The following is a 27545-nucleotide window of genomic DNA, read 5'->3' as shown; positions in this document are numbered from 1 at the left end:
TTTTTCATAAAAAGCATTCATGAAAGAAATTAATTAAAATGATTTCTTGTTTGTGTGAGGATATGGATGGAGCACTATGATGTGAAATATTGTTGTAATATTGCTGTAATATAATATAATGTAATATTTATATTTGATATTTCTTGACTTATTAGTATTTCTGTCTGTCAGAACCATAGAAACAATGAAAAATCTCCTTATTTTTTATATTTGACACACACGCACACACACACACACACACACACACACACACACACACACACACACACACACACACGTATAAAATATCTGCCTAATTATCTATAATATCTATATTACAGAAATATTGTCAAAAACGATTGTGAGATTTACTTGAATTCACCCCAATATGATAATATTTTTTTGTGTGTTAATTTTGAATTAGAGGACCTTGAGTTTCAATGAAATCACTAGAGGGTTCTCAATTCTTGCTCGACGCAACTCTTTTCGAAGGACTCTTGGGAGACACAACACCCTGTCAGACAGTCACCCATGCACCCTCAACAAGGTAAAACCTTTGAATAATTTCAGAAGAGCCCTCATTTCCTCATCTCTCTACTGTTGCCAAGCACATGGAGTTCCTGCCATGCTAGCCATTAGCTGAAACTCCAGTAATGACTTTCAAATGTTGGGTCATGTTGAATCATCTCAAAATGACTTGATTGTGTTCGATAGCAACTTGATTGACATTCACCAAGAGAAGTGCAGCGGTATTTTGGTCATGATTGCTTGAACGATAATTTTTTTATCTAATCTAATGTGCTCTTTCAGAATCTAACAGGAATTCTGCAAAAACCTTTCAATAACAAAACAACAAATGTTAAATGTCACAAATGCACAATCATTTATTGTCAATGACCGTTCTTCTACAAAAAATGACTTCATTCATTATGTAATGATGGAAGAACTGCAGCCATGGTTTCAGTGTAAAAACGTTCAAAAAAGAGCTCTGTCTGAAACATGCCCACACTTCCTCTTGCGGCATGTTACCATGGTAAGACTTCCTGTTCAAGCAGGAAGTTATATTGTGCTCAGAGCACATCTCATACGCACATCAGAAACAACTCACTCATGCACTCATTAATAATCTAAAGTACATGAGAATCAAAGGATATGTCTCTGAAAGGGAACAACATTGGGATATCCAACGGACTTAAGGTATGTTCAGAGGGCGTCACACTGTAAAGGTGCGTGTCGGTTTGTGTGTGCAAACAGAGAACTGCCACAAAATATGAATATGATAATGAAAATGCGCTTGGTAACAATGAGCTGACTATTATTTAACCTTATCAGGTGAGGGTATGAGGCTAAAAGTGGCCTCGAACAAGCTAATGTAGAGTTGCAACTACTTTCTTTCATTCAGGGCGTAAAATAATAGTTTTAAAAAGTCTGTTTGGCACTTCTGCTTGATTCTTTCCTGCAGATCATTGAAGATATAAGCTCTACTACATTACCCTTTGTGAATGAGAAGATCAGAGAACAATGATATCAGTTAATAAGCAATTTGGGGGGAAAATGAGCAGCCATTTTCTCTCAGACTCCAATTGTGTGTCACATTTTGTTGCTTGCGAGCAGAGAGCTCTTTCTGTCTCAATCGCCTGCAGGCACTGAATCAAATGACATTCATTTCCAAAGAAATGTGCTTCAAATGAGTCTCAAATGCCACAGATGACTGTACGCCATGATCCAACGTATATATTTTTGATTAGTGCACTTTATTACATCTCTGATCAATATTATTTAATTTTTCCTACAGACCCTGGCTGTTTCAGATGGAGGTGAGTTATGCATTAATAATGGTTTTTAAAGGGGAGATGGTTTCCTCCATTATGTATCTTCAAAGGCATCAGGGGAAAACTGTGTTTTCATACTTTATCCTCGTGGCTGTTGAGCAGCAGTAATGCAGTCAAACATCTAGGTTTAGCACCTTACCATTGACCTGTTTACATCCGGTTTTGGGGGGCAGGTGTAACCACATCAGTTTCCTCTCTCTGTTCAAGTGTCATAATGAGACCGGGAGAGAAAAAAAAAAACAGGTAGGCAGGCAGACAGACAGAAAGAGGTATAGAAAGTCATGTGACTGTCTGGAAGTGAGGACAATCATCGATAGCACCAGTATAATCATCAAGCGCCTGATGCTAGTTATCAGTGTGACTCTAAATCATGCTCGGGAAATTCCTCTACTGCATTTCAGTGCCACAAAAACAAGTGATGAGTGAAGTGCCGGAATAACGGAAGAGAGCTGTAGAAACAGTCATTAACAGTTTTTTCGGTAGCATTTACCCCGACGAGACAGTTTAGCAGTGCACAAACATGAATAGGACAGAAAAAGAAGTGTCAGATTGATGAGCTGATTATTTAGCATGTCTCACACATTCCCACAGCCTGAGGAAGACAAAACAGGGCTAAATTAGCTCATGCGCCCATTGACAAAAGATTCAGATTCACTGACTGACGTTTTTTTTCACTGTATTATATGCAGTGCTTTTGATTTGACATTACGTTATAATAGAAAACATCAGTTATTAGAGCCTAAAATAAGATGAATTGTGTAAAAATTGGCACTTTTTGTCCCTGTTAGAAAACTGCTTAATATTAGCTGATCAAGATTTAAAGTTTTTGGAAGATTGTAGCTGGGTTGTGACTTGTCCCCTAGTCAGCTTGATCAAGGCCTACCAGGTCAATCACCAGCTGGAAGTCCATTTGATACACCATTTATTTATCTAATGACCATAAATGAAACAATGTAAAAATAACTACCATAATAAGAAACACACCATTATTTCATTACAGAAAAAAGGTTCAAAAGATGTCACTGGGGTGGTACCCTTTCAAAATGTACAAATTTGCACTATTTTGAGGTACTAATATATACATTTAAAGTATTAAAGGAGTCATGACATGGATTTAAAAAAATATTTTAATATGTTCCTTGAGGTTTACTTATAACATTAATAAAGTTTTTTTTTTTGGCACAAAAAAAAAATAAATATGTGGAAAAAATGATTACTTTCAACCCTCATTCTGACTAAAATGATCTGTTTTTAAGGGGCGTATCCTTAAGGCTTCTCAGTAATCGGCCACTGTTATGATTGGCTAACGTCATTGCATAGGAAACAGTATCAATGCCTAGCTACTGAATGTAAGCGCGTTGACAACATAATCAAAATAAAATGGTCATTTCCAGACAAAGCATTGTGAAATCATTTACTTATGGTATGCAGCTGCAGTCAGATCTAGTACAGCTTCCTATTTAACAAATGTTTCTTTGTGAACTCTCCATGACACTGTGCCTCGTTTACAAAACAAAATGTTCCGATCAATCCTCTGACATGATCCGGGGTACCATTAAAAATTGCCTATCCACTTGGGATCCTTCTGATATCTGTACAAAGAGCTTAACTAACCCTAACCCCTACGAGCTTAAAACAAACACGTCAAAGCAAACATACTTTCACTCCATTTGTCTTATTGACAGATTCAAGCACGTGGACTGTATAAGAAAGCAAACACTCATCTGTATACTGTATCTAGTGTAGACAAGTTAGCGGCAGTGATTGTAATTTCTATTTGCTTTTGATGCGACGCGACACTCGCATTCAAGCGTAATCAAGTGTCAAGCCATTAAGTGTCTGAACGCTAGTGGGCGGGGCCTATGGTGAGAAGATGAATATTTGTCAATGTGTTGCTCTGGAGGCAGTGTTTATGCAACTGACTGTACATAAATACTTTGTTTATAATGAAGAGGATTTTTAAGCTATGAAACTTGCAGGATCTTTTAATGGTACAAAGACCTCTTATATGACAAAAGATCAAGGCAAATTTGATTTCTCATGTCATGACCCCTTTAATATGCACCTTCTAAGGGTAATAAGGTGTAAAGATGTACCTTTTGAAAAGGTACTGCACTAGTGACAGCTTTTGTACCTTTTTTTCTGAAAGACCATTTATGGATAAACACCCTTGTAAACAAACAAAAAAATAAGCATACTTTTAAGCAGAATGAATATTACGAAAAAAATAGTGTAAATTGAATGCAATGTTTTTACACACTTAACTGAACGTTGATTGAAATTAGACAAATTATATTTATTATATTATATTATATTATAGTTTATATAGCTTTATGACCCACTTAAATAGGCCTACATCTTTATTTGTAATTTCACAATTTATTCTATTGTCTTTGAAATGCGGTTTAAGTGTACTGCCTAACATTTATGGTAAATTAAAATATACTTTAAAGGGATAGTTCACCCAAAAATGAAAATTCTGTCATTAATTACTCACCCTCATGTCGTTCCAAACCCGAAAGTCCTTTGTTCATCTTCGGAACACAAATTAAGATATTTTTGATGAAATCCGAGAGCTTTCTGACCCTGCATAGACCTGCATAGAGTTAAAATTATTATAAATGACTTTACATGTGCTTTAGAATATGTTAACACATAAAACAATCTACTTTTTGAAGCATGACAAAAACTATTAAAACATAATGATATAAATGTACTGTAAAACGATTACAAAAGGTGTACTTAAGTGTGATAAAAGGAACAATGATGAAAGTGTACTGTTTTGGTGGCTTTTTATTTTGTTAATATTTAATATTATATTTTCTGCAAATTAATTTATTTTATAATAAATGCTCTTTAACATCCTCTTTGTCTCATGGGTGATAGAACTGAATGTACTGGAAACAGATGATTGGTCAGTATCACAATACTCCAGCAGTAACACCAGTCTGCCCACCGTGCCCAGTGAAGGGAGCAGAGGGGTGGGTCAGGTGGCCAGCTGGGCCGTCAGCTTTGAGAGGCTCCTGGAGGACCCAATGGGCATACACTACTTCACAGTGAGTAAAGCACCACTGTTCATATAGCCACAGCAGTGAGAGTGAATATTTATGCACACATCAATGGGCTTTAAGAGAAAATATTGATTTGTTTACTGTGAAGGTTTATTTTACAAATGGCTCTAATAGCACTTGCATTAACTGGGTAGGATGGATGCTGGAATGAACTAGGTATAATGTCTAAGATTGTCAATTTTAGGCATTCATTTAGTCCTTTTTAATACAAAAAAAGCCCCAAAAAAGCAACTGGAGCAATTCAATGTTGATATACCACTACAAGCAACTTTGCTAATCTTGCAATTAATTTGATTAATATTTTTAATTGAATGATAGCCCTAAAAAACTGGCTGATTAAAAAAATATTTTTTTTTTAAACACTGCTTGCTGGTTTTCCAACATATTGGAATTACATATAGCAAGCTGACTATCTTACTCAGCAGACAAAACAGAAGTGGTGACAGAAATAAGCCTTTTCTTCTCGTTTCTAAGTGTACACGTCATACAGTTCTGTACTTACTCACTTCTTAATAAACAGAGTGTCGCTGAGAGCTAAGGCCATGTTGCTCGGCACTCTCATTTGTTTACCAACCACGCAGAGCAAGTAATTCAACCCCAATTCATTGTGAAATGTGTAAAATCCGAAAAAAGGAGGTGAGGAGGAAAACAGCCCACGGTATGAGTCACTGTAATTATAGGGAAATGAGGAGGTGTGGAGAATGTTTCAAAGGGGGGTGCTGGAAGAGAGTTTGTGGGGGAAAGGAAACATTCAGGCGTTTAGGTGAGAGAGCTCTGAGATGGATGAACCTCTGTGTATTCTTCATTTGGTGGCCAGCAGAGATGCCAGCTAGAACCAGAAATTAAATTGTTGCCTTGTTTTTAATAAAAATACAGGTGATGGTAATTATCATGTGTATATGCCCGCGAACACATGCAGTTCATCTAGATTTGAGGCATATTCTTAGCGTTAAAGAGACAGTGTGTCCCAAAATTAAAATTTTGTCTGTATTCACCACAGGGATTTCTGAAATCTGAGGTCAGTGCTGAGAACATCTTGTACTGGCTGGCATGTGAAAGGTTTCGCAAGATACCTGTCCATGAAACTGAGCAGGTACATATCAGTATTTTATACCTATCCACTATGCTATCATTGTTTCTTTTTATTAATTCATACAAATAACATAAATATTATGTATGTTTTCTTACACTAGCTTAAGAAAGAGGCATCTTCAATTTATAACACTTTCCTGTCCATCAATGCAACATCTCCCATCAACATAGATGACAGGGTACGAGTCGAGGAGAAAGATGTACAAAATCCTCATCCTGACATCTTTCAAAAAGCCCAACAACAGGTATGTGATGTCAGACCCTAATGCAGGGTTCTCAACCACTGTTTCCAGACGTTGAGGCTAAATAATAATAATATATATATTTTTTTCAATATTTGCTAAAATTATATATATAACGTTCTAATCTTAAATGAATCGTTAAAATTAAAATTATTATTATTTTTTGTCTTTCTCTATAGGGTTTATGTTGTTTTATAAAACTTTCAATCATGACAACTCTCGAAATAGATTTTAATAACATTTTAAATATAAGTATGTTGTGTAGGTAGGATTGCTCTTGGTGAACTATCTGCTGCTTTCATGAGTGAAGGTTTACTGTTTAGAATCACAGAAATTATGATACATGCTGCTGAAGCTGCAAGATATAATAGAGAGAATCCCATAGAAGATGTAGACAGGTGGTGCTAGGGAGGAAGAGGGCTAAAGAAAATTCTCATTGCACACAATACTATTCTGAACCATGTCGAGATGCAAATGAATAACGTAAACAGAAAGGAGAAACTGACTGAACCAATCAGCTACTCAAAATTGTTTCATGAATTGAACTATGCATATTATAATTTTCATCAATGCTCTATTATTATTGTTAAAAAATAGATAGGAAAAAGCAGGTTCTTTGCAGCATAGGTCTATTTAATTTTAAAATAGGCTATAATTAAATTATAATTCACTAATTTAAAATTTAATATTGGTAAAAAAATGCAGTTATTGGTTTTACATTGCATTCATAGTATACTTCTGGTGTATACAAGTTTCTTTTCATAGTTCAGTTGTATTACCCGTTTCCTAAAATCACTAAATTTCAGGGATATACCTCAAGCAAAACATTTCAAGAATAAAATAATAATAATAATGACTGAACTATGCATATTATAGAAGATTTGGTCAATGCTCTATTACTGCTGTTAAGAAATAGAAAGGACAAAAAAGGAAAAAACAAAACAAAATAGCATCTTTGCAGAATAGGTCTATTTAATTTAAATTGGTTACAATCACCCATTTTTTGTCATATTGAATACTGGTATAAAAATGAGCAATATTGTTTTTACATTTTGTTCAAGGAATATTTTTTTTATTGGTTGTAAAGTTGTATCACCAAATCCCTAAATGACTTCAAATTCCAGAGGTACACAAAAGAATTGCCAAAAGTATTGGGCCACCCCCTTCTTATGAACAGGTTTGACTACTTTAGGAATTCCCATGTTTGCTGATGAGTTTTAGGCTCAAGGTCTGCATTTAAAGTCACTCCAGAGGTGTTCAGCTGGGATTAGGACTTGGCTTTAAGCAGACCAGTCAAGTTCTTCCACACTGACTCAATCAATCATTTCTTTTTGAACCTAGCCTTATACACAGATGCATTGTCATGGTAGAATAGAAAAGAGTCCTGTCCAAACTGTTGCTATAAAATTGGAAGCACTCAATTCCCTAGAATATCATTATACACTTAAACATTAAGATTTGTACTCATAGAAATGACTAAAGTAGTCAAACCTGTTCATTAGAAGGGGGTGTCCCAATACTTTTGGCAATATAGTGTACCTCAATCAATCAATCAATCAATCAATCGATCAATCAATAAATGAATTTTTATATGAATATTTAGGAGCCCCAGCTCATGACAGTGCATCCCAATTTAAAACACCCTATATACATGACGCAATTAGAAAAACTAGAGCATTCCCATTATAATCAACAAAGTTGTCTTCACTGCAAGCAGGCACCATCTTAAGTATCTTTTTCAATCAATTTCAAATGCTTCCAACAACAAGACAACAAAACAGCAGAGATTTTGCATTGCTCAAACAAGTGAAAATGGATCAAAAACATATGTCTTTGAAAAACGTAAAAGACTATGCTCTTTTGTGAGGCGTAATAAAGAAGATATGTGTCATACTGAAAATATTTTCCCCTTATATAATAAAAAGTGACAAAGACATTTTTGTTGTGTCATATGGGGTGAGTCAAACCACTTTAGTTTAAGAACAGACAGCAATCATGACTCAATTATCCAGAGCTACTAAAAGCAATCAAATCAAGAGCCTACTCTCCTTTGACTCCCTTTTGAACAGAAGTGTCCTTACCTATCCTGTCCTCTCCTTTCCCTCTCCCCCTTCCAGATCTTCAAACTGATGAAGTTTGACAGCTATACTCGTTTTGTGCGCTCACAGCTCTATCAGAGCTGCATGCTAGCTAATGTGGAGGGCAGGCCTCTGCCAGGGTTGGACTCTCGTGGCAGACCCATCACAGCAACAAAACCCACCAGCAGCACTTCACCCAAAGAGCAAGTCAAATTCGATAGAACTAAGGAGGTATGAAGTTCTCAAAATATGCAAATGATAAATGTTTTATCCTAATTAAGAGACTCATCTGAGTTTGTTTATTTCCAGAGGTTAAAAATGAAGCTAGGACCAGCAGATGGTGATGACGTGGTAGAGAGGAGGAAAGTCAATCTGCAAGGCATGATGGGAAAGGACAAGCGCAAAGAGAAAAGAGGGTCCTGGGGAGGTGAATTTATGATGTCAATATAGGACAAATTGAACTAAGAACAGGCCTTTAGACCGTCTAATAAATTCTCTGTTCTCTGCCATTTCCAGAATCACCTATCAGCATCAAGACTGGACTTGTGAAGAGTTCGGAGGTAACTTGCCACAAAGTCTACTAATACCAGTATCATATCGTGCCATATCAGTATCAGCTCATCTCAATACTGTTGTTGCAGGTTGAGAAATTAGTGGCACGCTCTGCAGACGGAAGGGTAGATAAGTACTGCTGTGTCTTCCTGCCTGATGGTACAGCTTCTCTGACCCCAGCCCGACCTGGTGTTACCATCCGCAACATGCTCACTGGCTTGTGTGAAAAAAGAGGCCTTCCTCTGTCAGACATCATTATTTATCTACATGGCAAAGACAAAGTAAGAAGTGTGAAACATAACCGGTGCATAACCAGTCAGAATTTGAACACATTTACTTAATTTTGTTTTGAACCTAAAAACCTTGTTATATAATGTTTTATATAGACATATAAAATTATGCCTATATAGGAATTTATTTTCAAATCTAAAATTTTGATTGCATTTTATGTGTTCATTTTTTATTGCGATCTCCCATTGGATGTTATGTATAGCAACCCCTGTCACTGGACCAGGACAGCTCTGTGCTGAAGGACCAGCAGGTGTTTTTGGAACTGAGGGTCACATTTGCGTGAGTGCTAGAGAAAAAAATAAACATATTTTTAAATAAAAATAGAATTTTCTGCACAAAAACCTGCTAAAGGGATAGTCCACCCAAAATTCTGTCATCATTTACTCACTCTCACATTGTTTCAAACCTGGATGACTTCTTCTGCTGTACGCAAAAGAAGATATTTTGAAGAATGCTGATAATTAAAAAAGTTTCAATACCTGTTGACTTCCATTGTATTTTTGTGTCCATACAATTTAAGTCAATGTGAACAAAAACTGTTTAGTTACCAATATTCTTCAAAAATACAGAGCACAGAAGAAATAAGTCATATAGGTTTGGAACCACATGAGGGTAGATAAATTATTTTTGGGTGGACCCAAACAATCTGTTGTGTGCACATGTGTTTGTGTTATGTTTCTTGTACAGAGTGAAGGTAGTCTTCGCAGGAAAGACGGTGGCCGTTGTGGTTAAGTCCAATAAGACCCTGCAGGACGCCCTTGCGGCAATGCTTCAGAAATATCGCCTCAGGTCACAGGACGTCATTGTTAGCATGGTGAGGGGAGGTCTAGAGTGACAGGAACAACCATTTCATTCTATGTTGAAAGTTATCAGTTTGACCTTTTCTGATGGATAACAAACATGCAGGGAGACATTCACAGATTTTCCTGTTTCTCTAGTTATTAAACTGCAGCTGCAAAAGTAGGACTGTGCCATTACTGAACAAATAATTTAATGTTTTTATATCCATCAAAGCCCCCGCACACAACCCAGAAAAACTCAATACATTTATAATGCAGAAGAAACCTCTAGATCAGTGATTGGCAACAGGTGGCCCGCCAGCAATAATATCTGACCTGCGCCCGTAGCCAGATTATTTTGATAACGCCTGGTTCTGAAATAAATCTGTCAGGACAGCAACAGTTACTCACAATCAGAGTATGTGAGCGGAGCGGAGCACGAGTGGAGCCGTGTGATTTTGAATGGAGCGAGGAGCGGATTTTTTAAAAGTCGGAGTGTCGTGGTTTTCACTCGCTCCAAGAGCGCTCCATCACGAGTACAATTCATGCCAACGACCCATAATATAACGCCATATTTAGTACGAATTCACATGTTAAACATATTTAGCTAGCTAGATAGAAAAGGACAACTGAAATCAGAAAGAATGTGCAGGCTATGATGACTGCAGTGGACATGAGCGGGAAGTTATATTTCCCAAGGAATTTATTTGTTCCTTCTGAATATTTTCAGCTGACAGCTGACTTTTTTTTCTCAGAATTGCGTGATTTTAAACTCACACTTCCAAGTCAAAAACGTATAATTCTGAGATATAAACTCACAATTCTGAGAACATATCAGTCTTTTTCCCCCCTTAAAACTTTAACTTGCAATTCTGACTTTATAACTCGCAATTGCAAGTTTATATCTCACAATTCTGACTTTTTTTTCCCACAGAATTGTGAGATATAAACTTGCAATTGCGAGTTATAAAGTCGCAATAACCTTTTTTAAATTTTTTATTCAGTGGCGGAAACGGGCTTCCATAGAACTGTGATATATCAAACATAGTGAAATACTTTAGACGAGAGGCAGTGTTTCTGATATCAGTGAGCGCGGAGTGATTATTAAATGCTCGGAGCGCGGAGGGGAAATTGTTGACGGTCCACTCCGCTCACATACTCCGACTGGACACCGCCACGCAAATGTGGCTTTTTGTTAATGACTGTTGCAGGATTTTACACAGAGTAACAGCTCACTACCAGTTACAAAATACACTGTAACAGTCAGTCACAGGCAATTCTGGTTGCATTTTTCATCAATTAATATCTTAAATTATCCTTTGACTATGTTCTGGCCCGCCATTTAGTGGTGAATTTTTTTTTTGCCCCATGCCTGCTCTAACTGGTAGTGAGCTGTTACTCTGTGTAAAATCCTGCGTCAGTCATTAACAAAAAGCCACATTTGTGTGGCGGTGTCCGATCAGAGTATGTGAGCGGAGTGGACCGTCAACAATTTCCCCTCCGCGCTCCGAGCATTTAATAATTACTCTGCTCCCGCTCAGAACTGTGAAATATGCAGTTATATTACGGGTCGTTGGCATGAATTGTACTCGTGATGGAGCGGTGATGGAGCGCTCTTGGAGCGAGTGAAAACCACGACGCTCCGACTTTTAAAAAATCCGCTCCTCGCTCCATTCAAAATCACACTGCTCCACTCGTGCTCCACTCCGCTCACATACTCTGATTGTGAGTAACTGTTGCTGTCATGACAGATTTATTTCAGAACCAGGCGCTATCAAAATAATCTGGCTACGGCGCGGGTCAGATATTATTGCTGGCGGGCCACTCTTGGCCCGCGGGCTGCCTGTTGCCAACCACAACCACTGCTCTATAGTATACATTATTGTAATGTATAGTAACTTCAGTTCAAAACAATTATTTTCAGAACATTAGAATAAAGAGAATAGAATAACAGAATAGAGCCTGCACAACTAAACTCTAACATCATGTTTTTCACATATACCGTATGTGAAGTAACCTAATTATTTCTAATAATTCTAATTAATAAATTCTAATGAATAAATACTATTATAAATTACATTGATCTGTCTGATTCAGCCATTATGTCAGTCATGTCCTAACATGTTTTATCATTTCCCTTCTCTATTTTCAGAGTGGAACTGGACAGACAATAAGTATGAACACAGTAGTCACCTCTTTGGCCAACACGACACTAATTCTAGATAAAGGTATGTAAAAATTATATTTTAAATTCTACATCTGTCAGGTTTCACATCACATCAGGTTTCACATCACATCAGTGGTGACCTCTGTGGAGAACATGTCATCTTCTATTTGTGTTGTTGTTGTGGGCCCTGTACAGCACTAAACCTGTTCCACACTAGACCCGATTACATTACATGTGATATACAGATGGAATTTATCAATATTTCTACAATGGGAAATGATGATTCCTTTTTCTTCCCTGGAATCAGTCTTGTTAAAACAGCCCACTCTAAGATGAAAATTGAATTCTCTCTAGCAGGTGTTGATCAGGCCAGCAGCCCCAAAGGGAACTTCTCACCTCCTTTATTACAAGTGAGTCTACTGCTTTAGGATTGCAGAACTCAATATCTGGATATTCTTCAGTCCTTCTTTGTGGTCTAACATCTTATACATCTGTCATCAGGATCGAAGAGGTGCTGTGGATGCAAACATGTTCCCTCCAGGGATTTCCAGATCAGCTGCCCGGCAGAAGAACCCTGGATTGAGGAGAACCTATGACATGGAGGGTAAATGATGATTATCTAATTTCTATTCGCTTGGTCTTCACCCAATCTGCTCATCTAAATGTGTTGTGACTTTCAGGTTTGGTGGAGCTGTTAAACCGAGCTCAGTGCTGCAGTGCTGATGATCAGCGAGGCCTCCTGAAGAAAGAACATCTAATGCTGCCTCAGTTCCTCCAGTTACCCCTGGAAGAAGTGGAGGAAGCTGAGACAAACAGATCACTGGAGGAGTCCTGCTCCACTATGGGGTCTCTCGAAGTGGATTCTCCTGCAGTACGATCAGACACATTAGGGAAGGAACAATCAGCGAATGAGTGCTCAAACCCAGCTCGAGAAACTGTGGTGTGAGCTAAACGGACCTGTTACATCTTTTGCTTCAATGATCTGCCACACTGGAGCATGAAGAATAGAGAATAATGTTTCAGCAATGTGAACATGGCGGTCTTTAATGATGGACAATTGTCATTAGGATTTTTTTATAAAAGCAATTATATGAAATATTGTTTACAGTAGATGTAATTCTGCACATGTTAATGTCCAGCTGGTTGTATTTATTTTAAAATGATTCACATATCAAAAATACATTCTGTGTTCATGAAGACATTGTGTACTTGGCTTAAAGGTTAAACATTAGCTAATGCATTAGTTATCAGGAACGAACAGTTTTCAAGCGTTTATTAGGCTGGATTCATTTTAATTTATAAATGTATGAATTTGCCTTTAATGTTAAAAACATATTAGTGTAGTTAAAAATTTAAATTAATATTTTAGGTCTTTATTGACTTAAACAGTTTCCTTAATGTAACATTTCTGGGTAAAACAGGATATTTTTCAAAACAAAGGACAGGACTTGATTTTTTTTCCTGATGTGTTTTTTTCCTTGATTGGATCATGAAAAGTAGGGTTCCATACTGCGGTTCCATACCAGAATGACTGATGTTATGGAGGCTCAAGTTCACCCTTGAGTGTGTCTAATGTACCAGTGGTTCTGTAATTAGAGGCCAAGCACCGAAGGTGATGTAAGTTTCGGTTAGTTGTCATATTATTCCTCCAGAATTAGAGTCGATGGCAGCCCTATGAAAGGTACATATAAAAATGATGAAAAATGGCACAATTGTAGTGGTTGTAATGAAGAGTAACATGACCAACTTTGGGGTCTCTAGGACCTACTTTATAGTGCCACCACCAGTTCAAAAATAAAATTTTCCAATGGTTATAACTTTGAAGCCTTTATTCTAGAAATTCAGTTTTCGTACACCTGATTACTCTCCTCAAGATGATCAAATTCAATATTCATGCCATTTTAAAATGTACTGTACTCCATTTTTCACACTTCTTCAAATTTGATCCAATCTGAGCCACACTGAACAGAATTTTGATATTACGTTTTGTTCAAACGGGTCATTTGAAATGTTTGTCATAAAATCGTGAACTTTGGTGGGGTTCATTGACAGCATGTCCTGGAGGTACCTGAGACGTTTACAGACATGGCAACTACCATTCAGAAGATATAAAACTTTAACAAAAACGCTTATAACTTTTGAAAACTTTGTACAAAATTGATTAATTGCAGATTCCAATGATATCTCACATGTCATTTTCCAACATTTTGCTGGTCCACTACTTGTAGGTATACAGTATGAAAAACAATTTTTTTCGCTACTTCTCCTACACATCCTTTACACTTTTGTCTAAAATCAGTTCCTGTTTGGTGCAGCTCCAGATAGTTCCGAGCATAAAATAACAGTCCTGCTTTGCATTTCAATACAAAACCGTATGGACTTTTATTGTGCCTTTGAGATACACATTGCAGTCCCTTGGATTGTTTCCTGTGACATTTGACATGCTTGCTGTGCTTACTGTAATTTCCATGCTTGCTTGTTTACTGTGCTTTCGATGCTTGGGCCTGAATTGCTGTTTGCAGCTATATTCTGCTATTATTACCATAACTTTTACAATATTTAATTTAACAGATAATACAGTTTTATACATTGGTATGCAGAATATAATCTCACTAAAGCATATAATCACATTAACTGTTCTGAGATATAACAACAACAGCCTTAGTCTCTGTAAATGGTACAGTGGGCTGTGGTCATTCTTTATTTAGTTTTGGGGTGTCCAAACCTGGTCACAGTGGGTTTGGTTTTAGAAAAGTTGTATTCAGTAGAATTCCTGAATGGAATAGTTAACATTAGCCTGTATGTCACAAGTGACATCATCCAAATAGGAAAAACATTTCAGAGGTCGTTTCAATGGAAAGATTATGAAAACATAATTGTGCATCCACAATAACAAATGAAACTAAATTAAATACTATAATTTTTAATTTCATGATGATTTTAATGGCTTAAAATATTGATAATGTCTGGGCTTCTGTGAAGAGCTCTCGACATTTGTTGGGTTTCGTTCACTCATGGTGTGTCTTCTGAAGAAATGCAACTGCCCCGGGGTGAAAAGCGAGAGAATGACAGAAATGGAAGGAGGTAAAATAGAGGCAGGGAGAAAGAAGGAGCTAATGCATGGAGTGTACTCAGCTAGTAAACTTGCTGCTGATGGTTCCCTAGACTTTAATAACACACACACAAACCAAACACACACATATTTTCCCCTAGTGCACCTTGTTCCCTTTTATGGTCTCTGAATGGACGTCGTGTAGTGAAGTAATCAGATGACCATCCCCCAAGCTAAGGCACAGATAGAAAGAAAGAGAAAAGGAGAGAGAGAGAGTACGGGAGAAGAGAAGGGATGGGAAGGCAGAGAGAGAAAGAAGACTGAAGGGATGGAGGCAAATCTGTGAGGTGAGGATTCTGCCTTACATCACTGATCATGTCTTTGTGAGGATACGATTGCTACTGTTCTAACTTGTTTTTTAAAGGTCTATTTTGTGTTGTTCCAAGCAGAACATTGCTGCACAACTGCGTGTCTGTCCTCAATGAGTGTACACTGAAATAACAACAGGTTTTTTCAAGGTAAGACCACTTTAACAAACTCCAATATGTAATGTTTCTTATATTTTTGTTTTTATGCTAATTGCAGTTTATTCACCAGATTTGTGTGGTTTTTTTGTTTTGTTTTTTTAATATTAATTTCTTTATTTTAAATTAAAATTATTATTTTTTTTAGTCTAGGGTGTTGATGTCATCTTAACCCCGCGTGTACAGAACAGAGAGTCTGTCACTCACACACACACATACACACACGCACACACACACACACACACACACACACACACACACACACACACACAGTTGTTTTTCTTTCACATTGGGGACTTTCCATCTTTCGTTTTGCTTTTGTTGTTTTTAATAGTGAGCTAACGATATGTTATATCCTCTAACCCTACACATAACCTTTTTCAGTTTCATTAAGATTATTTAGCTGTTTTCCATCTTGGGGACTATTAGCCAGTCACCACAATGTAGGTGATTTCAAGTTTTACTATCCTTTTAGCATCAATTGGGCCCTACATTGTAGCTAGACCCAGACACACCACAGCTGCATTCCACTTCCCACAGAGTTCATTCAAATTAGCCAAATTAATCATGATATTATGTAAATTATCTTGCTAAAATGTACTAGGTGTCATTCTTTCTCAAGCATGAAATGTATGTAAAGTATGTGATATGCTATATGATGTTAAACTGTCAATCTAACCTTTGCTAATATGTAGTTAAGTGGTCAAAATGTATATATTAGAAGCTATGCACAGAAGTGTTTTGGTGCTGTTGTTATATCAGACACTTTTGCATGCATACACCAGAGAGAGTCTGTCGGTTTAACTAGAAAGTCTAGTAATGACATTTTAATTAAACATTATGAGGTCCAAAAAAAATGTATGTATGTGTATAGTGCGTTCCCACAGTTCTACGATTGATTTACGATATCCAATGGAAACTCTAAACCTAAAGTTATAAACTTTGTACAATTTGGGGTAAATTTATCATAGTGACTCATAAAATTTTCCTGTGATGTATTAGATTGAGAGGATGACTCTTCTTGCTCTTCCTATTTTTATAGATACTTTCTGTTCACAACATGTTCAAAACTGATCTGAGATGAATCATTAGATTTAGTTGGCTTGGTTTATGGAACATAATTGTCTTGACTCATCTGCCAATTAATTGTTCACAACAAACGTGTAAAGTACACAATAAAGACTATTTTAAACAACATGAATGATTCAGTGCAATCAAAAGGTGAGGTCAGGCAACTTAGTCAAGCTAATCATTTTCCATTACTAATTTGAATAAACTTAAACCGGACTGTTGTAATCGTTCTCCAGAACACTCAAGTTTACCTTGCTCTGTTTCGAAAGATGAAAAATCACATTTTGAGACAGGGGTCCATGTAATCTAAACCCACCCTGGAGGGACACCGCCCATCACATTCATTCCTTCATCTGTCAGGCTCCTGGTACCGGCTAGTTGCCATGGTAATACCGTCTGGTGATGCAGTCGGAAGAGCTGTAGAATCCTAATTGGCCTCAGTCCTGGGTGAGATTTTGAATAGCTGCTTCCGTGCCATGCTCTTGTTTAGAATAACTCTTGGATACTGATTAAGGATTCTGTTTTAAGGACATATACACAAAATACTGAACTGAGATGCAGGAGGAAAACGGAGGCAATTTTCTCTTTATATTTTCTCTCGCTTAATATTTGCATCTCATTTTAAAACACTCTCTCCCTCTCTATTTATCTATCTATATCTCTATTTCGTAGTCTCTCCCCTGCCAGCAAATACACATGCGTGCAACAGGGCTGATGGTTTGATGAGTAACCATTTGCTGTCTTCTAGGTGCTGACATTTGCACCAATCTCATATTTGAGGTCAGACTCGCCTTAGCTGGTGGTTTTCATCTAGTTGATGTGACATTTCAAGTGTCCTGCAGGCAGGGTTGCCAGGTTTTCACAACAAAACCTTACCAATTGATACTCAAAACGAGCAGAATCACGTTTCGAGGGGGGTCCACAGGTAAAAAAAAACTTTTTCCGTGGGGAATAATACACATTTTTTGGAGGGGTACCCCTGGTAAAATTCACATTCCAGTTGCTAAATATCACGTTATTGGGGCAGGAACAGACACGTAGGGACACAGAATGACATATAACAGCGAACACAGGACACTGGAAACACTGGGCTAATAAACCCAGGATAACGAGGAACGAAACGAGGGAACTAAGGAGACACACCTGGAAACTAATAAAGAACTAATCCAACACAGCTGGGACTAATAGAACTAAATGGGGACAGGAGCAGGAAACACCAAATACAAGACATGGGGAACCAGGACTGACAGTTACTCACCCCTCCCGAAAGGAATGAAGCAAGTGACTCTCTTTATGAATGGGTCATTGAATCATTGACTCACTAGATTTGTTCAAAAACAAAGATTAATTCATAATCGAAACAGCGCTGTGTTTGCTTGGAGATGCGCAGCGGATCAGATGTGACTTTATTTCATCAACAAAATAGTTCTGAACAGATCAGACAAGTGTTCCTAAAATGTAAGTCGCTTTATATTAACTTTTGAATAAAATCAATAATGTATAAATCTGTTGTATAAATTCAATTACACATTTGCAAACTCTTTATAATCATTAAGTTCATCGCGATCTTACAAACTTCTATTTTAGTGAATGAACCTCTCTACATTGCACACTGAATCTATTATTTACATCGTACTACACTTTGTTTGTTATAATGAATGACAAACTGCAGTCTGCTTTCATGATCTGTGCTGTGAGGAGCAGCATGCACAGCAATAGAGAAGCATTTCCATTGGCTGCAGTCTGCTCTTGATGGCCAATCAAAGACAGCATTTCCCAGCAAACCATAGACACAAATATCCCGCTACATTTTGTTTAGTCTGCACTGCACTACGGTTTATGCAGAACTGGGATCGCTTTTGTAGTCTTTTGAATTGATAAAATATAGAAATCACTTTCATTTTCAAATAAATTGAACCAGTTGGAAATGAAACGCCGCCCCCCCCCTTTTTTTATGTACATACCATACTTCAAGAGGAATTGTACTATGGAATTGTGCTGTTTTATAAACTGCTTAACTTGGATTCATCATATTATTGTCAGGGAAACACCCGTTTCTAACCCTGAAGAACCAACCATAGAATATATACTACCTATCTGCAATATTCCACGCCAAAGAAGTCCCACTCGCTACCAGATCACAACAATTCAGGGAAAGGGCAACGGACTGGTGCAGTGGAGAACTCCTGAATTAACCCTTCGTATTGGCTGCCTTCATGAGGAAACTCTCTCTTTGCTGGTGCTGGAGGAATCTGCTGTCGATGTTGTCCTGGGACGCCCCTGGTTGGCCAAACACCAGCCTAATATTCAGTGGAGTACGGGAGGAATTGACCAATGGAGTTACTACTGCATTCAACACTGCCTACCATCACTTCCCATTCCTTCACAACAAACTGCTATCCTGGGATCTACCACTGTTGAGAGCCCTGATATCACCGCCAAAGTCAATCTCCCAGGCAGATACCGGGCGTTCCAGGATGTCTTTAGCAAAGTTGCTGCCACAAAACTTCCACCACACCGGCCATGGGACTGTGCGATAGACCTCCTGCCTGGGGCCAAACTACCTAAGGGTAGAATCTATCCCCTCTCGATCCCGGAGCGCAAGGCCATGGATGAGTACATCAAAGAAGCGTTACAGCAGGGATTCATCCAACCATCTACCTCTCTGGCGGCTTCTAGTTTCTTCTTCGTGGCCAAGAAGGAAGGAGGGCTTCGACCATGTATTGACTATTGTGTTCTCAACTCCCAGACGGTAAAGTTTGCTTACCCCCTGCCTTTGGTACCAGTGGCCCTCGAGGAACTGCGTGGAGCTCACATTTTCTCCAAACTAGACCTTCGCAGTGCTTATAATCTTATCCGCATACGTCAGGGAGATGAGTGGAAAACTGCGTTCATTACTCCATCTGGGCACTACGAATATCAGGTCATGCCATATGGGCTCTCAAACTCACCCTCAGTCTTTCAGAACTTCATGAATGAGATCTTCCAGGACATGCTACACAGATTTGTGATTATCTACATAGATGACATACTCATTTACTCCTCCAACCTCTCTGACCACATTGACCATGTACAAGTACTCGTCCGACTCCATCAACATCATCTGTATCTGAAGCTGGAGAAATCTGACTTCCACCAACCTACCATCCAGTTCCTCGGCTACGTCATCACACCTGAAGGTATCCAGATGGATTGTACCAAAGTGGAAGCCGTGAGGAATTGGCCATAACCTCTTACCATCATGGATCTTCAACGCTTCCTGGGGTTCACAAACTTCTACCGTAGATTCATCTCTGGTTACAGTGAACTCTCAGCTCCACTCACTTCCTTCCTACGCCAGAAACCCAAACATCTCTGTTGGACACCTGATGTGGTTGAAGCCTTACAGAAGCTGAAAGCTGCCTTCTGCACTGCTCCAGCTCTCCTCCACCCAGACCCGACAAGGCCTTTCATCATGGAAGTGGATGCTTCCTCCCTTGGAGTTGGAGCAGTGTTGTCCCAGCGAGGAGGTGAGTGGGGCGCTACCTCAGGGCCTACTGTCACAACCACCAGAACAGCTGGAACCAATACCTTCCTTGGGCTGAGTATGCGCAAAGTTCTCTTAGACAGGAGTCTACCGGGCTCACCCCCTTCCAGTGTATGCTCGGCTACCAACCAACACTATTCCCATGGACTGGAGAGTTGTCCGAAGTACCATCTGTGGATCACTGGTTCCGAGAGAGTGAGAGGGTATGGGACTCAGCGCACGTCCATCTGCAGCGAGCAGTCCGCCCGTCAGAAGATCCAGGCGGATGTCCGTCGTAGAGACACCCCTTTCTACAATCCGAGTGATCGAGTTTGGCTCTCCACTTGAGACATCCGCCTGCGAATGTCTTGCAAAAAGCTGAGTCCCCGCTACATAGCTCCTTTCACCATCTTGAGGCAGATCAATGAAGTGACTTATGAACTCCAGCTTCCTAGAGAATACCGTATTTCACCAACCTTCCATCTATCTTTACTCAAGCCTTTCACTGACCCTGTTCTCCATCCTTCCACAGAACCAGAAGTACCTCCTCCGCCCGAGGTCGATGCCGACGACATCATCTACTGGGTCCAGGAAATCATAAACTCCAGGCGATGAGGCGGCCGTCTACAGTACCTTGTCGACTGGGAGGGGTACGGTCCTGAAGAAAGTTCTTGGGTGAACCGGGACGACATCCTCGACCCCTCGTTATGTGATGTGTACCACAAGCCCCACCCGGACCGACCAGAGGTCGAGGCCGGCCTTGTCGTCGAGGAGACGCCCGTGGAGACGCCCGTGGGGGAGGGGGTACTGTCAGGGAAACACCCGTTTCTAACCCCGAAGAACCAGCCACGCAACCACGCCCTCAATCACCTGGATATTGAGCACCTGCACTCAATCACCAGAGCACTATAAGAGCACACTCATCCCACTCGTTCATTGGCTGGTCTCGAGGTTACACTTTCTCAGTGATTCCTTCCTAGGCCCTGTGGATATTTGACTCTGACCTGTGCTCTTCCTACCTCGTTGATCCTCCTTGGATGAGTGAACTGTGGACGGCTACCTTTTATTGCAGATAAGACTGTCACCTTTGCATTCAGTTGTGCTTGCACTAATAAAGAGAAGTTCACTTTACCTGCTTCCACCTTGTTCTCATCCTTGGTAAACTGTGACAATTATATTGTACCTCCACTGCTTTGATTTAAAGCTCTGTCTATGCATTGGTCAATATATGAGCTACCATGTGTTTGCAGCTGAAGAGATTAGAAAGGTGTTGATGAGTCATATCAGTGAAAGGAAAGACTAAGCATAGAGCAAATAGATGCAGTCAGTTTGCCATAGGTTTAGTTTGCCAAAGCCTGAGATTATTAAAAGCATTTATGCAGTCAAGGTTCTGAGCCGTCAATAACAATGGAGGTTCAAATCATCTTATATAAACAGAATGAGCCCAGAGATGATTTATTTGAAGCTGAGATGGCATTCATAAATGCATTTAGCAAACATCAGTATTTCTACACAAGCAGTTTCAGATATGATGTGTGCAGAAAGAAAAATACCTAAGCCAGTCACAAGCTTATTTCTGCTTCAAAAGCTTGATTATTTTGGTAAAGTGAGTTCTTTGTTCAGAGATCCAGTGAGCATTCACTTCACTGTTCTGCTTCAAATTTTGGATCGTATTGCACAAATCATAAATTAAATGGAGCAATGGTTTCTTAAAAACTTTACTAGAATAATAAAATGAGTGATGCTTAACATTTAGTGAATAACCTGTAATAATACCGAACAGCATCTGGGTCACAAAGATGAATAAAAATACATAAAAATAAATACATAAATAAAAAATTGATGTAGGTACCATTCAAACATCTAAAAAAACATGACAATGCTTGTAGAAAATGTAAAATATTGTTGGCTTGGGATATTCAAATTCAGGCTTCTTTTGACGTGTGCTTTCAAGGGTGTCTTTTTACCTCACAATTGTCTCATTCTCAGCTACGCCTACAGTACCTTGTCATGGGATTACAGCCAAAAGCAATTTGGAATCGGTTTGTTCGGTGACAATTATTCCACAGAGACTTGGTACAAAAAGTCATGAAAATAAGCCAGGCTTCTAAAGAAGACCCATAATCTCTATGGACCAATTACAGCTATCATCTTTTCAAACAAAAGAGTGACATTCAGAGATGAAGACTGTTCTTTGTGAAGTATTATCATGGCTAATGTTGTCGTTCTCTATATCTATTTCATGTTTTCAGATAACCAATAGCGCTGACTACATTATCTAGAGACACAGCTGATTTCCCTCCTAAAGTCGAGTCATGGAAAGGACAGAGAACAAAGTGAGTGGAGACTGAACCAAATGCTGAGAGCATCACAGAATACAGAGGAAGCTGTCCTAATAGAAAACACAGATGTTCCATTTGTGCAAGCAGAAGATTTTCTGGCCTTAACCTATTTTATTTTCATTCCCCCAAGGTGTCCACCATCTCTCCGCAAAAACGGACAGTGAAAAATAGATCCAAGTCCACAGAGGAGGTACAGCAAGCCAAAAAGGTAATGGCTCTACAGAATGCTAATGTCACAGACATTTCAATTTAACTGAACCTCAACTTTAATGCAACTTTTTTTTTTTTTTGCATATATATGACAGTGTGGAATTGGTGCATCAAATGAGATGATAATTAAATGGTCAGGGGACTGCATGCCAATTTTCAGCTTCTAATTTTAAAGTACTTTACTAACCTTACCGTTTTACGCACAATACTGCCCACAATAAAAACTGGGCAGTGTGTCACTCTACTAAAGATTTCAGCAGCTGTCCAGCACCATCTAGTGATGTGGTCGAATAATCTCTGAATGTGTGTGTGTGTGTGTGTGTGTTTACTCAGGGACAAAGTATTAATAATAATAATAACATGACTGTTATTATTATTATTAATAATAATAATAATGATAATAATACGTTTAAAAAAAGTTTTCCTCATTGTGTAGGTCTGTCTTTATAATTAATTTTATGTGTAAATAATTGAAGTCTGTCACTGAGCAAAATTGTACCTTTAACTTGTCACGGGGTCAATTGACAAGAGCATATGCAAACTTTATTAATGCAAATCATATATCTTAATAGTAATCTCTATGTGCTGATATGCACCCTCTAGGGCTAGATAAGGTGTAAAGATGTACTGCACCTTTGAGAGTTCTTCCTCAATCGCAAGCAAAAAAGTCATATTTTTGCTAATTTTTGGAGAGTGCATGTCCTCATTTAGGTAGCTGAGTAAACATGCATGTGTTCAGAAATCCTCTTACTGCTTTCTAAAGTCTTTCATTTTTGCCCTCCTGCCACAGGCTTTTCATACACCACAAAAATCTCTTCCGGCTAAACCAGAAACCGAACAACTAGAGGTAAACATGAAATGACGGATTATGGGCTGCTTTAGAGTTTGACTGATTTGATCAAAGATTAGACCAAAGACCAGTCAGTGCTGCTTGTGCTGTTAGAGCTGCTTTATTATTAGCTTCTCCTCAATTACATTGTGTCTAATGTGTTGTATATTTTATAGGAGACCTCAGAACTGAGTGCCTCATCGGAGGAGTTTAAATGATTGCTGGATTCAAACTTCGGGGCGTTGAGATTTAGACAGATCAAATGGAATTATGGGTAATAACAAGAGGATGATTCAGTGTCTCCTTTTATAAAATTGTGACTCAGTTTTACTTAGCATAGAGTAAAACTGTTTAGTTAGCATAGAAGAAAACAACAATCATGTGTAGCTTCTTGAATTTGTCTGACAATGTTTGTGAAATAAATGCACAACTGGATATCACAGTGAATTGTGTATGTGATTCATATTAGCAGGTTCATACAGTACACATACAGTTGTAGTGACTTGTAAATCATCAGTTAAACTTGAAAAACTAAATTCAATTAAAAAACAAATCACAGTTGCACGTTATTTTACTGTACATAAAGTGCACATACTTATCTAAGAAAGCACTGGGTAATATAAGGTAGCTACTAAGGGTTATTATGTAGTTATTACCTAGTTATTGTATTATTTAAAAAGTACATAGTATGTGGAACAGGACTATAAAATAAAGTCCTATACCAAAATCACAAACACGGTATCATAATATTCAAAAGTAATGTTTATTGAACATTTTAAGTGCATTGAAAAATATCATTTTCTTAATCTTATTATTTTTTCTTGTATTCAAATAAAAGTATTTAAAATATTTAAGTAACTACATATCTAATGCAGTAAAGGTCCTTAAAACAACATCAGCTTTTTTTTACTTCAAATTTGTGTAATATAATGTAGCTTGAGAAAATATATAAATAATGTATTCAGTAATATAATATTAATATAATAATATATTCAATAATATTTATATCTTAAATTAAGCATAAACCTCATTATTTTGTAACAATTATAGGTAATACGAGATAAATATATAAACTTAATTTAAGATGTATTCAGTGCAACAGCAGGTCTTAAAGGGACAGTTCACCCAAAAATGAAAATTGTGTCATTAGTTACTCACCCCCATGTCGTTCCAAACCTGTAAGACTTTTGTTCATCTTTGGAACACAAATCAAGATATTTTTGATGAATTCCGAGAGCTCTATAGACAGCAAGGGCCCTTACACGATCAAGGTCCAGAAACGTAGTAAGGACATCATTAAAATGTATGTAAGCGGATGCGTTGTTTGCATTGTTTATGCTTTGATCTGAACATAAACAATGTATCCACGTACATACGTTGCATACGTTGTTTACGTATGCGTTACTGTCTAAACTGGCGCTATAGGGTGACGCGGAGGAGACAAATTGTTGAATAAAGTCATTATTTTTGTTTTCTTTGCACACAGAAAGTATTCTCATAGCTTTGTAAAATTATGGTTGAACAACTGCCGTCACAATGTCCTATATGTTTCTGGACCTTGATCGTTTAAGGACCCTTGCTGTCAATAGAGCTCTCGTAATTCATCAAAAATATCTTAATTTCAAATTAAGTTCGAAATATGAGCAAAGGTCTTAAAAGTTTGGAACGACAGTAATTAATGACAGAATTTTCATTTTTGGGTGAGCTATCCCTTTAAGTAGCTTTTAAATTGATTTTGTTAATTTAAATTGTTGTATTAATACAGTGTAATACAGCTTCAGATAATATCCCGAATTTTGTTTATATCTTGAATTAAGCACAAACCTCACTAAATCTTATTTTTTAAGCATGCTCAGACATATTTACTGGGAAAAAAAAGACAAAAACACTGATTAAGAACATTATTTTTTCGCAGTGTGAGAGGGAAACGTAACATAAATAATGATGCTGGGGATTTAATGAGTGAATTAAACCAATTAAACTAAAGTCTGGATTTCTATTCTAAGCACCAAATATATTATCAGCTTTATATTTCCAAATGTATCCACTGCAGTCAAAAGGCTACCAGCTCCTATCTATTGCTAACAACCATGCCATTGTCCCCTGACTGATAACAGACAGATGCTGGGTGTTCACATCATGAGCTTTCACCCACTCTAAATTATTTCTGCTTATTTGGCACTGAAAATTACTGTGGCCCAGATCATTAGTGCTGTTGCTCCATTGTCACGTCACCACAGTCAGCTCACCGCAGGAGTACGGATTGAGGCTGAAGGCTGGCTTCCCTACAGATCCAGCCCTGAAGCAGAGTGCAAGGTGGGTTAGAGAATTAAAGTTTCAGGAAACAATGTGCTCACAGTGACACTTTATGAGAAAATGAATCAATTCTGTCAAGCTTTCATTTCATTGTTCGTGGGTGTCCACGTTTGCCAGCTGGCCAAGACGTAAATTATAGGAATGTTTGGGGAGTATGCTATTTTTATTGAACTCACCACTGTTGCTACTTGATTATTGCGAATGTCTGATTTGTTTCTGCGAAAGCGAATAATGGACAAAATAATATTGCATCGAGAGATTAAATGAGAATTATACAGTTATTTATTATGTACAAAAAAGTCAACAATTAAAGGGATAGTTCACCCAAACATTTTCATTTTTGGGTAACCCTTTAAGCAAAATAATCTATTATTGTTCACATTTTCAGTTTAGTAAAATATTTTTAAACAAAGCAAGCAATTTATATATAATTTATCATTTATATCTTCCTTTGATGTCGTATGTGCAAGATAGCATTATGGGGGTCTTGTGAAGTCATTTCATTTTACAATTGACTACATCAGGGATTTTATCATTGTGGTGTTCATGAGAGGTTGAAAGAACGTTATTCATTCATGCATCTTACAGTTAGCAGTGAATTATAGTGTTACTGATTAGCAGACTCTTAAAGGAATAGTTCACCCTGAGGCCATCCAAGATGTAGATGAATTTGTTTCTTCATTGGAACAGATTTGGAGAAGTTTAGCATTATATCACTTGCTTACTAATGGACCCTCTGCAGTGAATGGGTGCCGTCAGAATGAGAGTTCAAACAGCTGATAAATGCATCACGATAATCATCAAAATAGTACAAAAAGTTATTGGTTGTTTGTAATAGACTAATCCATCAAGACATTTTAAACTTCAAATCATGGCTTCCAGCTAAAATATGAGTCCACTATCCATAATAATTTCTCCAGTGACAGTCAAATATGCACAGATCATGCACTGTTTATGAGTGAAAACAATCCAAAACAGATGTTTTCTTTTTTTTCTTGAGGATCCATTGCAAGCAAATTATGTAATGCTTCAGTTCTCCAAACCTCTTAAGAAGAAACATATTCATCTATATCTATATACAAAACATTTTTCAGGTTTTCCTTTTTGGGTCAGCTATTACTTTACCTCTACACTCTACATTCTATACATGTAAACATCAATAATTTATGCATATGTGCATTTTGCACAAGTCATGCTATTTGCTATCTGCAGTCAGCCAATGTAATTGAAAAGCAGAGCAGGTCTGTAAGTATACAAACCATTCATCAATGTCTTGAAAAAAATCTGACCACTTGGTGTCCCACTGTCCATTCTCTGGCCCCTCAGAGCGACATGAACAACTACTGAGCTATGCACATGGAAATACTCTGTCACAGGTCAAGCATTGTGAATAAAATCATTTGAGGTTGTGGGTACCTTTAGTAAATAAACAACTTTTATTTCCTCATGTTTTCCATTTACATTTTAACTATGCACTGCATAATGAGCGACTTTGTCCCCAAAACTGAGATGGCATAAATGATGGCTGATAAATGCATACACAGACAGACACAGCCAGATGAGCAGTGCATCATTATATGACGAGGTACGTATTGATCATGCTGTTTTCTTAT

The 27545-nt window shown here is 37.9% G+C and overlaps 1 protein-coding gene and 1 long non-coding RNA gene across 3 annotated transcripts; both read left to right on the top strand.

Moving 5' to 3' along the window:
• The first annotated feature begins 1022 nt into the window (after nt 1-1022).
• Nucleotides 1023-13903, top strand: LOC306855495 (regulator of G-protein signaling 14-like). Of its 2 annotated transcripts, none has more exons than XM_079394249.1 (15): nt 1023-1176; nt 1775-1796; nt 4698-4867; nt 5883-5975; nt 6076-6219; nt 8334-8525; nt 8604-8721; nt 8811-8854; nt 8936-9127; nt 9340-9416; nt 9825-9951; nt 12069-12144; nt 12438-12493; nt 12585-12687; nt 12764-13903. In XM_079394249.1, exons 1-15 carry the CDS (start codon nt 1132-1134, stop codon nt 13027-13029), a joined length of 1725 nt encoding a protein of 574 aa, XP_079250375.1. In that variant the 5' UTR covers nt 1023-1131; the 3' UTR covers nt 13030-13903. The 2 variants fall into 2 exon arrangements, with proteins under 2 accessions (XP_079250375.1, XP_079250376.1); XM_079394250.1 differs by having other exon boundaries at nt 12441-12493; nt 12764-13898.
• Nucleotides 13904-15375: 1472 nt separating this feature from the next.
• On the top strand, nt 15376-24061 carry LOC306856145. Its single transcript, XR_013782979.1, has 6 exons — nt 15376-15482; nt 15585-15653; nt 22488-22571; nt 22708-22785; nt 23578-23634; nt 23793-24061. It is a non-coding gene; the product is annotated as an uncharacterized lncRNA (long non-coding RNA).
• Nucleotides 24062-27545: the final 3484 nt, after the last annotated feature.

Source organism: Barbus barbus (genome assembly GCF_936440315.1).
Source record: "Barbus barbus genome assembly, chromosome: 36".
Taxonomy (NCBI): domain Eukaryota; kingdom Metazoa; phylum Chordata; class Actinopteri; order Cypriniformes; family Cyprinidae; genus Barbus; species Barbus barbus.
This window is presented reverse-complemented; position numbering and strand designations above follow the sequence as displayed.